General features: G+C 61.5%; 5 protein-coding genes across 6 annotated transcripts; 3 read left to right on the forward strand and 2 right to left on the reverse strand.

Annotated features, from left to right (window-relative positions):
• Positions 1 to 88: 88 nt before the first annotated feature.
• On the reverse strand, positions 89 to 2142 carry GGTG_13727 (hypothetical protein). The gene is made up of 3 exons (XM_009231644.1): positions 1384 to 2142; positions 912 to 1309; positions 89 to 849 (listed from the first exon to the last, which is right to left on the reverse strand). Exons 1-3 carry the CDS (start codon positions 1970 to 1972, stop codon positions 652 to 654), a joined length of 1185 nt encoding a protein of 394 aa, XP_009229908.1. The 5' UTR covers positions 1973 to 2142; the 3' UTR covers positions 89 to 651.
• Positions 2143 to 2528: 386 nt separating this feature from the next.
• Positions 2529 to 3876, forward strand: GGTG_13728 (hypothetical protein). The gene is made up of 2 exons (XM_009231645.1): positions 2529 to 3362; positions 3468 to 3876. Exons 1-2 carry the CDS (start codon positions 2621 to 2623, stop codon positions 3764 to 3766), a joined length of 1041 nt encoding a protein of 346 aa, XP_009229909.1. The 5' UTR covers positions 2529 to 2620; the 3' UTR covers positions 3767 to 3876.
• Positions 3877 to 5755: 1879 nt separating this feature from the next.
• On the reverse strand, positions 5756 to 8195 carry GGTG_13729 (hypothetical protein). Its single transcript, XM_009231646.1, has 2 exons — positions 7597 to 8195; positions 5756 to 7520 (listed from the first exon to the last, which is right to left on the reverse strand). Exons 1-2 carry the CDS (start codon positions 7798 to 7800, stop codon positions 6108 to 6110), a joined length of 1617 nt encoding a protein of 538 aa, XP_009229910.1. The 5' UTR covers positions 7801 to 8195; the 3' UTR covers positions 5756 to 6107.
• Positions 8196 to 10414: 2219 nt separating this feature from the next.
• GGTG_13730 (hypothetical protein) lies at positions 10415 to 14866 on the forward strand. Its single transcript, XM_009231647.1, has 2 exons — positions 10415 to 11845; positions 11902 to 14866. Exons 1-2 carry the CDS (start codon positions 11303 to 11305, stop codon positions 14317 to 14319), a joined length of 2961 nt encoding a protein of 986 aa, XP_009229911.1. The 5' UTR covers positions 10415 to 11302; the 3' UTR covers positions 14320 to 14866.
• Positions 14867 to 14929: 63 nt separating this feature from the next.
• On the forward strand, positions 14930 to 16393 carry GGTG_13731 (the record flags this gene model as incomplete). 2 transcript variants are annotated; one of them, XM_009231649.1, is made up of 2 exons in its annotated part: positions 14930 to 15749; positions 15852 to 16393. In XM_009231649.1, coding segments are annotated over 2 exons (1247 nt in total), but the record flags the coding sequence as incomplete, so codon positions are not given. The 2 variants fall into 2 exon arrangements, with proteins under 2 accessions (XP_009229913.1, XP_009229912.1); XM_009231648.1 differs by having other exon boundaries at positions 15093 to 16268.
• Between the last annotated feature and the right edge of the window lie 301 nt (positions 16394 to 16694).

A 16694-nucleotide genomic window follows, 5' to 3' on the forward strand; every position in this document is an offset into this window, starting at 1 on the left:
CTCTCTCTCTCTCTCTCTCTCTCTCTCTCTCTCTCTCTCTCTCTCTCTCTCTCTCTCTCTCTCTCTCTCTCTCTCTCTCTCTCTCTCTCTCTCTCTCTCTCTCTCTCTCTCTCTCTCTCTCTCTCTCTCCCCTGACTGACAATAAACTCCCCGCCCAACAAGTTCACCGGCACCAACATCGGCACCACCATCCTCCTCTGCCGCATCCTCCAGGCGTGGCAGGACATTCTGGCCAGCGAGGGCCGCACGGTCAGCGACCGCGCCTTCTGGGGCGCCGTCTACAGCATGGCCGTGGGCGTCAACTTTGGCGCCTTCAGCACCGTCTTTTGCGCCTCCCTGGCCGGCCTGCTGTGGCGCGACATTTTGCTGTCCAAGGGCGTCATCGTGCGCCGCCTCGAGTTCCTGCGCGTCAACGTGCCCATCATCGGCATCGCCACCGCCATCGGCTGCTCCGTGCTCGTGGGCGAGATTTACATTATGCGGACCGACGAGCCGTTCCAGCGGTGAGATGGAATGGGGGGGGTACTGAGGTGTATCGGCCTCAGCGGGTTTTCCACCTAGACTGGTAGTGGGCGAGACTGGGGGGACTAGATTTGGTGGTGTTGTTGTATGATAGAACCAAGAGACAGAAAAGTTATCGAGAGAAAGCAATCAGTTTAAACCGCGGCTAGGCCGCATCGAGAGATTGGCGCGCTGCTCTGAGAGGCCCTGCGTCGCTGCGATGCAATGGCCGGCACCGCGCGCCAGGAAGCCCGAGATGCCGAGGCGCGAGGGGCCGCCGCGCTGCTCCGCCATGCGCGAGACGGCAAACGAGTGCGCCAGCCAGCCGTCCATGTTCCCCGCGATCCGCTGGGATGGAAGTAATGCGTCAGCGGGAGAGGCAGCCCCAGCGTCGTGCCTAGGTTACCTACCTCTTCGGTCCCCATGATCATGGACTTGGCGATGGTGGCGTCGCTCACGTGCGGCCACTCGCGCGAGAGCGACACGTTGACGGACCGGATGCAGAGGCCCTTGTATATGAGCATCAGGCGCGAGTAGTAGGCCTCGGCGGCGGCGGGGGTCGCGGCGGGTGGTGGTGCCGTCGTCGTCGTCGCCCCTGCCCAAGACGCCGCCTCGGGCCCTTGCGCCGCGCGCCGCCGCCGCCGCGGGAGGAGCCACAGCACGCTGCGGCAGGCCTGCATCAGCAGGGCCGCGAGCGCGCCCTCGTCCGACAGGGCGAAGGGGACCCAGGCGCTCCGGAGGACGACGCGCAGGGCCCGGTCGGCATTCTGGCAGCAGACCCGGTCGTACCTGATGGCGTAGTTGACGTCTGTTCCTTTCGTTTTTAGCTTGCTTCCTAGCGGGACATGCAGGTCAACGAACCAGACACGTCGCGAAACTCACAGTGGTCGATCAGGAAAGCCTCCGTGTCGCTGACGGGCCGCGCGAAGCTCCGGAACGGATCCCAGCTCCAGGCCACGTCGTCCAGACGAGTATTCAGCGCTGCGAGACTCTGGACCACCTCGGCCTCTCTCCATGTGGCGGACGCAGAAGCAGCAGCAGCAGCAAGCTCTTCCGCCGCCGCCAAAGGGGCCAAGCCAGCGCCAGGTTCCTCCTGCTCGACACCACCCGCCCCTGCCGCCGCAGCAGCAGCACCACTTGCCTCGGCGCCATATTCCGACGGCGGCCCAGAGGCCTGCTGCGCCCTACCACCAGACGGCGGCGGTGAGGGCCGCCCGCTCTTGCCGGGCTCGGCCCGCAGGACCGCCGCGCGCGTGCGCCCCCGCCTGCCCCGCGCGTGCGCGTCTCTGGCGACGTGCGCGCGGATGCTGCTGAGCGCATGCCGGCTGAGCGCGTCGGCCGGGTGGGCGGCGTTGATGAAGGTCAGACCCCTGCCCCTCCCACGTCTGGCTCTGCTGCTGCTGCTGCTACTGCTGACTGGCGCGGAGCCTCCGCCTTCGCTATCATCCTCCATCGTACGGGGGGGATCCATCCGGTCGGTCCCGGCGTGTGAAAAAGGCGACGCTGGATTTCAAACCCAAGGAACAGCAGGTGGAGGCCACACACGCACGCTTCGTGCAACTTCCCCATTGAGCTCTTGCCCGTCCGCCAGTAACCCGAGAGAAGGGTATGGTATGGCCACGAAAAGGGTGGCCGGACGGCTTATCGAGGCCCCCCTCGTCGAGCATTTGTCAGCTCGCGGTTGTCCGCATTTTCCATTTTCGGAATGGTGCGCCAATCTGCAAATTCCCTTTTGGGAACAACCCATGTAAGCGTGCAAATTCCTATTCCGGTCATTTGGACCCCCCATACGGACTTGGGCCAAGCGAAATGGTCGCTCTGCTCCCATGATACCAGCCGACAACCACCAGTCTCTAGCCTTGCTGACTCCGAGGACGAATGCCATCTGGTCCGAAGATGCCCCCAGAAGGAGCGAGACGCGGCAGGGTGCGGCATTTGTAATCCATCGTAGCAGCGAGCCTTCTGCTGGTGACGAAAGCCCTCAGCGATGATATAAAAACACCTCGGAACATGCAGACCTGCGCTTCTGTTCGACTGGCATCTACCCAAGGCAAAGCTCCAGCATTAGTCTCGGAAATACTTGGTTTTTTTCTTCTCTGAAACCCATCTCGCTCCCAGCATGGGCTCTACCTTCGTCTCACAGGCCCTCGCCATCCCCAAGGGCTCCCTTGTCCTCGTCGCCGGCGCCTCGAGCTACATCGCCACCAGCATCGTCCTGGAGTTCCTCAACAACGGCTATCGCGTCCGCGGCACCGTCCGCAACCGCGCCAAGGCCGCCTACTTCTACGAGGGCGTGTTTGAAAAGTATGCCCAGGACGGGACGCTCGAGCTTGCAGACGTGCCCGACATGGCCGTCCCCGGCGCATACAAGGACGCGGTGAAAGACGTCGCCGCCGTCGTCAACGTGGCCGCCGTCGTCACCATGGATCCGGACCCGGAGAAGGTGATCCCGGCCACCGTGTCCTCCCTGACCGACCTGCTGCGCACCGCCGCGGCCGAACGTTCGGTGAAGCGGTTCGTGCAATGCTCCACCATCGGCACCCTGTACCGGATCGGCACCACGGCCGGCAAGCACGTGACCATAAACCAGGCCTCGTGGAACGACGAGGCCGTCGGGGAGGCCTACAGCCCGCCGCCCCACGGCCCCGAGCACGGCTTCGTCGTGTACCAGGCCAGCAAGGTCCTGGCCGAGAAGGCGGCGTGGAAGTTCGTCGAGGAGGAGAAGCCCGGCTTTGTGTTCAACACGGTGCATCCCGTCACCGTCTTCGGTCCTCTCTACACCAAGTCCCACGCCTCCTCGTCGGCGGGCTGGCTGATGAGTCTCTACGACGGCACGGGAACCCTGCCGGAGAAGCTGAAGCGTGAGAACCACCTTACCCTTCACGTTGAGCCCGGGGCATGCTGCTGACCATTCATTACCACATGACGCCGCCTTGCGCTGCTTTGCCCTTCCTCGATGCCCACAGTCACCCACGTCAACGTCAAGGACGTCGCAGTCGTCCACTACGCCGCCGTCGTTGACCCGGACGTCAAGGGCCAGCGCATCATCACCTCGGTCGAAAAGTACAACTGGAACACGGTCCTCGACAGCCTCCGGCGGTCCTACCCGGACCGCAAGTTCAGGGACGACATCCCCGACGTCGGGGGTCTGCCAAACGAGACCATCGACGCCGACCTGGGGCTCTCGCTGCTGAAGAAGTGGGCGGGCCGCGGCTGGATCCCAATGGACCAGAGCATCCGCGAGACCGTCGAGTCGGTAGTTTGAGGCTGCTTTTTTTTTCTACATGCCATCCCAGGCACGGCCGGTATTAGTCTGCGTGGAGCCACGCAAAACGTCTATATAGCCGCAATGAAATATATAACTTATTGCACAGATCCCACCACGGCGCCCCAGGGCACGTCATGCTGGGAAACGCACCGCTGGAGATGAGCCCTCAGACTGTCTCGTCAGGCCTGGCACTACAGCCCGCGTCTTCTTCCCGCCGAGAGCGCCGTGATGAATTCTCCACAGCGGCATGGCGTAGGGTTTTCTATCCCTAGTATCCTAGGAGAGCTTCTTGTCCATTCTCGAGGCAGCACCCCCAGCGGTCACCTTTGGGCACCTAGAGGCGCTCTGCGCCTTCCCCTCTCCGTCAAAGGATGTCCAAAGCCTCCCGTCGACTAAAAACAGAAAAATGGCTACGATGTCAGTGAAACTTTAGCATGAGTGCCTTGTGGCGCAAGAGGCGTTCGAAACAAGATAATGAACACCAGCAGAGAAATCTACTCGGCTCCAATCCTATACAGATGCTGCTGCTCCGCGGCTTGATTGAGTTTACGGTGGCGTCCGGGGAGGGACCTTGGAGAGTGTGCAGAACGATTAACTTCAAACGCCCCTGGCCTGACGGGTTTGTGAGTTCCGCCGACGTTCTGGCGAGTTGTTCATGACCTGTATATATCTCTTCGCCTCCCTTCCATTCACGCTCATCCTTTCCAAATCCCATCTTCCTTTTGATAAAACATTGTCATATAAACCACTCCCCAATCAAGACATTCCTTATCCACCACAGACACCAAATCACCCACCATGAAGTGCGCCTCCTTCATCGCCGCACTGCTCGCCGCCTGTGCCGCGGCGACCCCCCTGGCCCGGCCCCCCCACTCCGTCCAGGCCCAGGAGACCCCGAGCGGGATCGCCCCGGCCCCCGCCCCGGCCAACGTCTCCTCCACGGACAAGTTCACCATCTTCCGGCGCCCGGGCCGCCTGCCCCCGCCCTTCATCACCCCGGAGAAGGATCTGTCCTCGGCGCACGGCAAGCGGCCGACCCCGGCCGGCAACGGCACCGACGACTCGGCCCCGACCTCGGCCCCGGCCAACTCCACAGCCTCGGCCAACTCCACAACCCCGGCCAACGCCTCCTCCACGGGCAAGTTCACCATCTTCCGGCGCCCGGGCCGCCGGCCCCCGCCCTTCACCACCCCGGAAGAGCGCCTGCCCTCGACGCACGGCAGGGGGTCGTCGACCCCGGCCGACGGTCCCAAGCAGGAGGAGGAGGAGGATGAGGACAAGAAGAGCGTCCTCAAGACCTCGGCCAACACGCCCAGCGGCCTGCCACCCCTGGCGCCCTGGGTCGACAACCCGTCGCTGCTGACGGGCGGCCAGCCCGCCGACATCTACCGCGGGCCCTCGATCCCCAAGAACGTCGACATGCCCCCAGTCAGGCCCGAGGGCGGCCACCTGGGCCCCATCAGCGCCGCGGGCAAGTAGGAACCGCTGGTAGTAGTGATTGACTCTTCGGCTGGGATTGGCGTGAACGGGCTTGTTGTGGCGTTTTTTTCTTCTTCCCCTTTGTTCGACGAGATGCAAGGCCTGAAGCGGACAGAGACGGCGGGCCAGGAAATGAGGAGGATCGCACATCTTCTCCCGACGCTTCAGGCTCCCATATCGGCTTGCTCTGACGATTCATTAATTTTCCTTTGTGTAAATTGTATTTTTCTTTGTTGTCCCCCATGTTTATACCTTCACTTACTGCACAAGATTTTCGTATTGACCTCCACCGTGTTCCCTGCTACAAACGTGATCCCGGCTTGTGTTGCCCGTTCGCAAACATATGCAAAAGTAAGACCTGAAATGGCACAGAGATGCGATCCATCCTACTCTATCTTTGCGTACCGGGCACCACGATTACCAGCATATTTCATAGCCTATAGATACATAGTTCGCACCTAGAGGAGATATCTGTCACATCACAGATGTCAGACCACCTGGCTGAACCCAAGAATTATCTATAAACACTATTACCCTGCTGACATTCCGATTTTTCGTCTTTAGAAAATGGCAGTGCATAATATGGCTGTCCCACGAGGTAGGTGCCGGCCGTCTAGTTTACACTGCGCCACTGACGATCCCTATTTCTAATAAACTCTAGAGTGCATGGTCACCATTCAAGACAGACACCTCGCGGGCACGTTCATGTCATGGTGACGTGAATGTTGGATTTGGGGAGTTGACAGCGGAAGGGATTGGGCCGGCTTGTAGTCTGCGCGACAGGTGACGACGTACCAGAATGTCAAGACCTTTATTTTCAGCTAGGTTGGAAGAGCAGTTCCTTCTCGCGCCTACAGTCCTATACGACCTTTATAGTAGCCTTGAAGCCCTCGCGTATCCTGCGAATGGCCACCGTCACATGACATTGGCTTGGTCCGAGTAATTGGACACCGGTGATGGCATCTGGGAAGCTCTTGAGCAGCTTTGCGGGCTCCTGGCGACAAATAACCTCGGATGACAAGACGCTCTGGTTTGGCGTGTCGGCATTCAGGACAACTTCAGCCTTCAATCTGTTCGGGGTTGGATCGAGGGTGGCTTGGAACGCGTAGATGGCTGCGCCGCGTACTGTGTGGAATTTGAAAGTTGCTGAAGAAGGAGTTTGGTGCGCCTCCTCGTGGGCTTCCCGAGATTTGTACATGGCCGTCGTTGAGCCAAGCTCCCAGTTGTCCTTGTCGCGCTGGGCTGGCCAGAATCCTGCGAGCTTAAACTCGCCACAGCAGGAGAAATCGACCAATATGTTTTTGGGGGGCCTTCCAAACGGTCTTGTCCAGTCGCTCGATGGGTCCCAAGCCTCCGAGGTGTCAAGGACGATATGCTGCTCGGCAACGCCGTCCACGTCCTTGGGGCCGAGGGCCACAAAGGCCGGACCGCCAGAGAGGATGGAGCCCGAGCTCTTGAAGAAAATGCTGTTCTCGTGCTTGGACAAGGATATGGCGACTATGGATTCCCCGTGGTGCAGCTTGCAGCTGAGGATGGCCAGGTGGTCTGGTTGCAATCGGGCGTTGGTCGTAAAAAGCTGCGTTCGGCGCGCCGGATTCATGGATTCAGTACTCAGGACGCGCGTGCGCAGCTCGACGCCCCTGTTGGTACTCCCGACACGCCCGTAGCCGAACCCGCGCTCGATGGAGCCCGAGGCCTTGAAGTCGTCTGGGCTGCGAGCCAAGACTTCGTGGCCGGCATGGGCCAGGATACTGTCGTCGCCCCATCGGGCGCCTTCCTTGAGCAGCTCCGTCTGCATACGCCGGAATGCCTTTACGGCCCCTTCGCCGTAGATTGGGGGCATGGCCACGCCAAGCAGGCCCAGCAGAGAGTAAGCCCTGTCCTCGGGCCGGGTGGTTTCCCGGCCGGCAGCCCACGACAGTTGCTGGGCGAGGCTAAATTCGGACAGGCGGCCCTCCTCGAAGAGGGTCGTGTGGATCTTGGTGCTGGACGCGATGGCGTCCTTGAGCCCTAGACGTGAGCCTATCTCGGCCCATGACGCCGTGTAGAACCAGACAAACGGGGGAGCGATGAGCTCCTGGAGAGTCCAGCCACGGGTGAACCAGCACGATCTCTGGAAGGTGCCGGCCGGATCATCGGGGTCGTGGGTGACATGGACGTCTTCAAGGTAGGCGTAGCACACATCACTGTTCTGGTACCAGCGAAACATGGAGTTGATGGCCTCGGAAAGCTCTGCCGAGTCTGACTTGTCGATGCAGCAAGTGTCACTCCACTGCCCATGTTGTCAGATAATAGACTCGAGGAACGGAGCCTCAGCACTGTGACCCCTGGGTAGGGGTGGTGCGTACGCCATACTCGTAGCCGTCCTCGGCAGCCTTGTGGCAAAAAGAGGCCAGCTTGGCGAATCCTGCACGGTCTCGAAATGTGCCGTTTTGGACGTCGCCAAAGAGCACCTCGTCGGGGCCCCAGACATGGGAGAGGATCGCGTATGGCGGCACCTGCTCGCCCCCGAACCAGTGAAGGCTCAGGTCGGAAACACGAATCAGACGCATGGTCTGGGAAGCGGATTAAGTTCCGGGATGACATTGACAGAAATACGGGAAAACGAGGCGTCGGATGCGAGGCCGTGATGCTGCCCAAGTGCGGGGATAAATTTGGCAGTCTCATAGCGCGCACTGCGCGCCAGGCACCGCCGATTGGATACATGGATGGTTGGCCAATGTGGTGCCGATCTTAGCGCACCACTTACCACTGAGAGTTTACTGCCCCTGGAGGGCACATATGAATGGCACAGATGGATCCGTCCGTGGGTGCATTCTGCCAGATCTTGCTTGTGCACAAACGGTTGTGACGATCCAGATCGTGACACGACTTTGACCTCGATCGTTGGGTTCTTTGGAACCCACAAAGCACAAAGTTCAGGAAGTGGGATGGATGGAGGGGAGCAGGTGAAACTTTGACGGGCGGACCCGCGCCCGCGCCAAACTCACGAGTGTGGCGACGACGTCGATTAAAGTCGCGTCGGCGGAACCCCTGCTCATCGGCGCGGTGCCCCACTGCCATTTGCCTGGCTCGCCACACCTGATACGCGCGCAGCCTGGCTTATAATTGCGCGCCCAACAGGCGGCGGCAAGGAAATATCGCGAACTTGGCGAGCGAGGCGCGAAAACTGATGCTGGCGCGAATGGCAAAACCATGCCGGGCTTGAGACCAACATACAGTGTGGCTGTATGCATGTATCAGATGCGATATGCATCACCTAAATCAACCCGCCTTCCAGATGTCTGGGAATAATCCGCACAATGATGGATAGCAAAAATGGCAGGGTGACATGCCGCACAAAAAAAGGTGTGGGAGACAAAAACTGACAACGCCCACGTCCCACTGGAGAGGGGAAGGGTTGAGGCGTTCCAGCCCGCCAAGGTTCCAGTCCACCAAGCCTGGCCTGCCCGCGGTCCAAGAAGTGCCTGCTTCGGAAGCTCTCCCGACTAGACGATGGATCGCACAAGTGACACAGTAGCGAAGAGCTATCTCATCACACCAGAATTTTCGAATCACAGGCGCCGTCACCCGCAGGAGCGAGCAAAACGAACCCCGGAAACATGGAGGGGAGCAATGGAGGGAGCATGCATGTACTGTAGTTGCAGCTCAGCTTTAGCAACAGAGGGGTCCGAGCAACCCCTTTTTCATTCCCCTCTCGAACCCCTGTCGCCCGCTTGCCAGGCCCTGCTTCCGCGACAGGGATTGACAGCCCCCCTCAGGTTCCAATGCACCGGAACTGCGCCGCTTGCTTTGGAAGCCGCAAGCCTCGGCGCGGGCGATTGGCTCGTTCAGCAAACAAGGAAGGCCCCGTCTGCAGGGCGGCCCACACACACATTTCTGGCCCGTCACGTCCCAATCGGGCAGAGAGCCCTGCAGGTCCGACAGGGCGCAGAGGCGGGAATGCGGGAATGCAGCGAACGGCGCGTGGGGGAGCGACCTCCTTGCATAACCTGTCGGCTGCACAACCCCATCAGCTCTCGCGAGAGCTAGAGCTTCAGCGAGCGGGGACGCGAGGACGCGGCGGTTTTGGTGGCAACGGCCATGCGGTTCGGGATTGGATAGCGGCAGATTGGCAACAGATATAGTCCACAGGCGGCGTAAAAGCAGCTAGAGCCGGTCAGAGACTAGAACAAGCGGGGGGAAAATGAGGATGGAACGGTGTGACCTCCCCCGGCATTTCAGCTGTGAGACAAGGATGGATGCGGACATTGGTCGTGACTTGGTCGAGGCATTCATGTCGTGGACTCGTTGTTGTGATGTGATGAGCTGCCTGCGCCTTTACTGTGTAGATAAGCGCAGACAAACATGGGCTCATGGGATGGACTCGTGGGTAGCTATCAAACGGACCTCGTCATCTCGTTTTTGTCGACGCGGGCCACCGAATGGCAGATTTGGAGGACCAGACCTGCCAGGAACAACCAGGCCCGCACCCACTGAGTGGCGCCCGACCCACGACGTTTGGGGCATCGTGTGAGGGCAAGGGGCGCGTTTGACGGCGAACGGCTTTGCGACAAACACAAACCATCACCACGGCGCATGCTGCCGCTCTTCTCTTCCTCCCTCCCACCTTTGCCCTGGCCCAGCCGCCTCTCGAATCTCACCTCACCGTGACTACAGCCTGGTCCGGCTCCATCAGCCTGCGCCGACACCGCCAGCCTTTGCCAGCCTTTACGACTCTCCTTGCCCTGTCGACCAACTACGCGATCCGCTCGAGCGACATTTGAACCTTGGGACTTTTTATGCAGCTCCAGGGGGCCGCAGCTCCCTTGTGCGACGGCGGACAGGGCCCAGACACTGCTGCCGGTCGACGACGGTCGAGGACCAGTCGCTTTGCAGCTTGATAACAAGTCCCAAAAGGCCAAAAGTCGTCTTTTTCAGCTCTCCCGATTGTCTCTTTCTTCCTCCCATTTTCCTGATCCTGGTCGCGCGAACGGATTGCCAAAAGAAGCTGCTGGCCGAGGCATCAAACCCGGCACAGGCACAGCCTACGAAGCACGGGCAGGGAAAGCCAATCTGGGCACCTCGCAAGCAGCAAATCAAGGTCCGCGCGCAAAGGCGGAGCCATTGAATTCAATTCACAGCAGCGCAGGCGCATCCCATCACCACACAGGGCTCTCACCACCACCCACACCGTCTCCAGAACACCCCGACCTACCACACCCACCTACCACGAGGCACACGCTCTGGCGCTCTGGGCGAACTGCCGGCAACCACGCCAATCGCCGACTCGAATTGCTGTGCGCGGCCGACTCATCCCGCCCACAGCCCGACGCGTCCGACCAAGTCCTTGGCCTTTCCAATACGACGCCGGCACCTTTGCCCGTCTGCGCTTTGCTCCTGACTTGGCTTTTTCTCACTCTCGCGCACCTCGCCTTTCTGTCCTGTCCTCTCTGCCAATTGCATCGTCGAGGCAAGACGCCGGCAGCAAAATCAGCACTGGCAGGGACACGGCTGAAGCTGGAACCCTAGACGATACTCTGCAATAAGATACCCATTAAGTGTCCAAAGCGCAGGCAAAACCACCGCACTGGACCATCTCCTCGAACCACACCCGAGCCACGGCCAACATCATTGCCATCTGACTGGGCCTGCCCGCAAGCTTCCCGATTCAGGCTCTGGCTCTTGCTTTTCTGAAATCTTTCTTTTCTGCTCAGCTCTATAGCACTCTCCCTGGCCAGCAGAGTCATTGCTTCCCCGTTTGCCCTCAATACCCCCTGTGTCAGCAAGCAAACACCCCAGCTGAACATCTGACCCTCTCCCCGGCATCACTCTCCCCACACCACTCAGAGGCCAGGACACTCAGAGGCCAGGACGCTAGCGTCCCGACAGGCGAGGGCAAACGCCGCGCACGTTGCTTTTTGGATGGCTGGGCTGGCCGAGACACTGTGATACACCCCGCCGGGTGGTTGCGTCGGCTCCGGTACGGTGCAGCGTTCGTACTGGACTGGTGGCCCCCTGCAAACAAAGACTTGCACACAACCTTTTCGCGCTGTTTGCCCGACCTCTCCCACCATGGACAGTCTCACACAAGGAGCGTACTCGCACAACGCGAGGGACCGCTCCCGCCACTCTTTGCCACACCCCGGTGCCCCGGTTCAGCTACCACGAGCCCCTTCTCGCGCTAGCAACAGCACCTCAAATACACGCGCCTCCCCAAGCGCCAACAGCTCGTCCAGCAACCTCGCCAAGTCGGTGGCATCGACGACGTACCCGTACCGGTCCCAACAGTACCACAGCCGCGGCTCCATCGCAAGCGAACGCGACCGCCCGAGATCGTCGAGACTTTCGAGAGAGGCCACCAACGAGTACGACACACGACTGGCAGTGTCGGTCGCGTCTAGCTACCTGCAGGAAAAGCTGCAGCGAGAGAGGAGATTCGAGAGTGGGCGGTCGTCAGCAAGTCGGACTAGTAGTGACGCGATGAGCGCAACCGCCGAGGTCAGAGCCGTCCAAAGCTCGCCCGTTCGGGCGTCGACATCGGATGGGCGACGCCCGCGATCGAGTGGCGGGGACGCCGCAAAGAAGAAGGCCATGGGGCTCATGGAGATGGAACAGGTATGTTCATCCAATGATGAGTCCGCGTCCCAACTTCCTGCTTACAACCTGCCTAGACCATCACCAAGATGCACAAGGTGAACTTCGATCTCAAATTCGAGCTGTACCATCGCCGCGAGCGGCAAACGGAGCTCGAGAGCAGCCTCGAGTCTCTCAAGACGGAACGGAGCGAGCTCGAGGACCTGAACGACAGTCTGATGCAGGAGCTCGAGAAGAGAGACAAGGCCATAGAGGAAGCCGTCGCCATGATCGTAACGCTCGAAGCCAGTGCCGAAAAGCTGCAGAAGGAGAACGATATTCTCAGGGCCGTAAGGGCCGACCCACTTGGTCGGCAGTCGATGGATATGCCCTCCCCGAAAACGCCACGGCCTGAGGATGCGCCAAGCCAATACTCTCACCTGAACCCTCACGACAGGACTTTGAACAGGATGCCGAGCTTCTTCAGTGAAATCAGCGAGAACACGGAGAACCTGCGAAACGTTTACCTGGAGAACACCGGAAGCCTCCGGCGGGTTTCGGACCCAATGCGAGATGACGAGATGGGCAATCATAAGTTGATGTCTGCGCCGAGTCTCAGCGTTCTGAGCGAGAGTTCCTTCGTCAGCGTCTATGGCCACAAGAGTATGCTCCACAGCTCATCGTCACCACCACCACGATCGGACCCGGCAGACGGAAATGAGGCTTCGGCGCAGAAGAGACAACAATCGCCAAACCCCCTGATGACTCCCGCTCCTCAAAAGAACCGTCGGGGAAGCGCTTCGTCTAGGAAGTATCCGTCGGGCGCCTTCACGTCGATCAACGATGTCCTGGACGCCTCACCCCTGCAGAAACTTCAGAGAAGTCTGCAGATGGACGGCAATCAGTCATACCTGAATGACATTGGAGCCACTAACAGCGGCACACCCACCAGTCTCCGGATCGAGACTGGTACCCCGCAGAACTCAACGCTATCCCCCGAGCAGCAGCAACGAGCGCATCAGCGTCTCAGGCAGGAGAAGAGGGAGGCGCTGCGCAAGGTGATGACGGACGGTCCCCGGGATCTTGGCAGCAACCTGCCACCCACACCCGACACCATTTCCACCTCGACACTGCGACGGTTCAAGAATTCGAACGATGCGCTGCCCCATCACCAGCATCCGGGAGGCGCCTCCCTCGACCGCAGCTTCGGGGCCTCGTCCGAGGGATCGACTTCGAGGTCGGTAAGTGCCGAGACAGCGTCGGCCGAGCAAACAGGACGCCGGGTGTCGCGCACACCGTCGACGTCGGCATTCCACGGAAGAAGACAGGGTCCTCGGGACTCGGGTGCCTACTTCGAGAACCGGCAACCCATCCCAAGACCGCGTTCCGCAGACGAGACGACTAGCTCTCGCGGCGGTAGAGAAGCCAATGGTTGGGGGCCTGACAGCTCTGACGACGAGTTTGACGACGGCGCCTCCGTCTCCTCGACCGACTGCTGGATGCGGGAGGGACTCAAACCCAACCGCCGATTCCCCAACAACGGGGCGATCCTGGCGGGCGAGGAAGCGCTTGATTCGCCCGATCTCTTCAGCTTCCCCGCCCAAGCGGGTGGCTCCGGCGGGTGGGCCACCGGGGCCATGTTTGGAGACCTGGGCGGGGCCGGTTATTTCGGCTCTGGACCTGCGCCCACAGCCAACGCTCTGGACGCTCTCGGTGCGTCGCTCCCCGCTCCGCAAGCAGGTATTTTCGGTTCCGGCTTGGCGTCTCCTGGCCCCGCCGGCTCCGTACCGCCACCCCCCAGGCGCTCCAGCCTTCATGCCCACACCAGCTCGACCGGCACCGCGAGCATGCCGCCGTCGAACCGCGCGGCGCCACCGGCCAAGCTGCGCAAGTCGCCCATGCGCCCGGGATCTCGTGGACGTAGTAACAGCGTCGACGTCGACTCGGAGCAGCCGCCGACCCCGACTCTCGCTGCCACGCCCACAACGGCCGTGCCGGGAGAGCCATCCAAGAGGCACTACCCACCAATTGCTGGCCAACAGCAGCCTCCACGTCGCTCCGGTGGACTACATGCTCTATTTCGACGATCGATTGGGTCCAGTGCCGACATGCCCCCGCAGCCGCCTGCAAGCGCCCCGCCCCCGGAGACGGGGTTCAAGAGCGCATACCCACCGCCCCCGCCACAGCAGTCGCCCACAAGCGGATCCGCCGTGGGCATCCCCTCGTGGAGCCGTCGGGGCGACGAACTGTCGAGCTCGACGCCGCCGCCCATCCTCCGTAACCCCCGCGTGCGACGCAGCACCATGCACGCCGACGTCGGGGCCGGCGAGGGATACGAGGACCATCAAGGCGGCGCGCCACTGTCGCCCGCGTTCCCGAGCCCAGGCGGACGCCTGTCGGGCACCAACGTCGCAAACGTTCAGGCCGAGGAGCAACAGCAGCCCTCGCCGGGCGGGCGCAAGCGAGGCTGGCTCGGCCTGGGCAGAGTCACGAGCCTGCGCAAACACGGCGGCTAGAAGCCGAGCGTCGAGCCAGTACCCGAGGCCTCGGTGATTCAACCGCGAGTCGGGCTGAGAAAGGCCGTGTCGATGAGGTTGAGCAGTCTCCGAACGATATAAACAAGGCCAGGCTGCGGGTTGCGCAATCTCTGCATCACTAGTCTGCAGGAACAAACAGTACCGCAGACATGTTCTCAACAACCGGGAAAAGCGAGCGTAAATGTCGTTTTGTACCACTCTTGTTTAAACATTCGGTTGGCGCAGTTTGATGACGTCAGCCAACCAGAGAAGAATAAAAAAAAGTAGGGAAAAAATAAGATAAAAAAAGGAGGGAGAAAGGAAAGGCGACGGGAGATGCCCGCAAAGTTTGGTCGCCAATTGCTTGAGTTGGAGCGAAGCACACATTTTTCCTATGTAAATTCAATGTACCTACCTCGGTTGGCTTTCTTCGTGCTTGGGCTAAATTTAAACACGCCAGCAGGCAACGTTGCCTTTTTATTCTTTCCGTGTTGCTGTCGTCCCTTGAGCCGTGTTCAACTTTGACCTCCTAATTCATGATGTCACCCACTGCCATGGTGAACAGGTGGGGCAATCCATTGCTGTGCTCTGCCCGATGACAACGCCGGAGCCTCTGCCCGCAGGAGTCTGTTTTTGGACTAGTCAGGGGTAAACGCGCCTGGTGCGCGGCCAAGCAGCCCCTAAGATCGACAAGGCGCAGTGCGGAATGTGAAGCCGGGACCGCGATGGAACCCGCAGCAAAAACCAAAAACCCACCCACCAGGCACAACGACATGGCGGGAAATCGTCACGACACACGACCACCTCAACCACCGCAGCGGCACGACGCAGGGCCCGCCGCCCCGTCTGCCGCCCCGTCTGCCGCGCCAGATGGCAACATGGACGACGTCGCCCAGGCCTGCAGGCGCGGCCTGAGCCTCCTCTCGGACCTCGCCGCCGAGGCCGTCGCCGCTCGGCCGGCCGTGGTCGGCGGGCCCGTCGAGAGGGCGAGGGCGAGGCTGCGGCGCTTGACCGCCGTTGGCGACGCGCTGGAGTCGTTGCCCGCCGCGGCCGAGTCTTTGGCGGCGCTCTTGGAGCTCTGCGAGACGGTGGGAATGTCGGGCGCGATGCTGGTGTCTGCTTCAGGGGCGGTATCCGGCAGGGAATGCGTTGTGCCTGTGCCTGTGCCTGTGTCTGTGCGTGAGGCGTCCTTGCGTCGCCGGAAAACACGGGCGGATGGAATTTTGGTTACATCTACGCGCCCGGAGCGGGAGCGGGAGAAGGTCGTAGCGGCCGTGTCTGACGCGGTGGCAGAATTGCGTGCCGTTGTGGGCGCCTTTTCCGGCGTCGAGTTCATGCCCCTGTCAACCGCCGTCACCATCCAGTCCCTGCTAGGTCGTCTGTCGGAGCTGGCGACTGCGATGGGCCATCTCGCCGGCGGAGCTGCAGTTGTGAGCACCCATCCACCCCAGACCCGACAGAAATCCTGTGGGACGGCTGACATATCCCCCTTCCGCTGGCACTTCGCCCTCGCCATCGAGACGGCAAAGCAGCTCCTCTCTCCCAGCACGCCCCATCCACGCACCACCGACGGCTACATCCCCCGCGCGCCGTCGTCGTCCCTCGCCGCCTTGGCCCTGCAGGTCCAGCACGTGCACCACCCATTCCAAGCCCTCGGCGCCCCGCCCCCCACCACCTGCCGCTCCGCACCCGACAGCGCCCTGAGCGTCGGGACGCTCCGCCTCTGGACGGACTGCAAGGCGGTCACCCTCGCCGGCGGCTGCTGCGGCGGGTACCGATCGACGGCGCTGCTGCTCGCGGCCGCGCTCCTCCTCAACCACGCGCGCCGCGTGCTGCTGCCGTGGCTCGGCGCCTACGTCCACGCGCACCCGGTCGAGTCGCTGCGCGTCGCGCGCTCGCGGCCCGACCTGCTCGTCGAGGAGACGCTGGCCGCCACGGACGGCGCGGCCGTGGCCTTTATGTACTGCCAGCGCGCCGCCTTTGACGCCGCGGGCGCCTTCCTGATGGCCCGGTACCGCAGGACCGGTGCTAGTGCTGCGGCCGCTGCGAGCAATAACAACAACAACAACAACAACAACAACAACAACAACAACAGCGTCCTCCGTCTCCAGTTGCTGCTGCAAGGCCTCGCCTTTTGCCTCTGGACGCTCGCGACGGCAGAGTACCTCTTCTGCCGCCTCGCCCACGCCGCCGCCCTCGTCCTCGCCTACTACAACCTCTTCTTCTCCCGCCCGCCCCGCGTCCGCGCCTCGCTCCTGCGCGCCGTCGTGGCATCGGCGTCCCCGCCCCGCCTGGCGTGGCACGCCGTCGAGCTGTACTGCGGCGTCGCCGGCGGGCTGCTGCCGCTGGCGTGGGCCGCCGTGTCGCGGCCGCGG

This window comes from Gaeumannomyces tritici (genome assembly GCF_000145635.1).
Source record: "Gaeumannomyces tritici R3-111a-1 unplaced genomic scaffold supercont2.41, whole genome shotgun sequence".
Taxonomy (NCBI): domain Eukaryota; kingdom Fungi; phylum Ascomycota; class Sordariomycetes; order Magnaporthales; family Magnaporthaceae; genus Gaeumannomyces; species Gaeumannomyces tritici.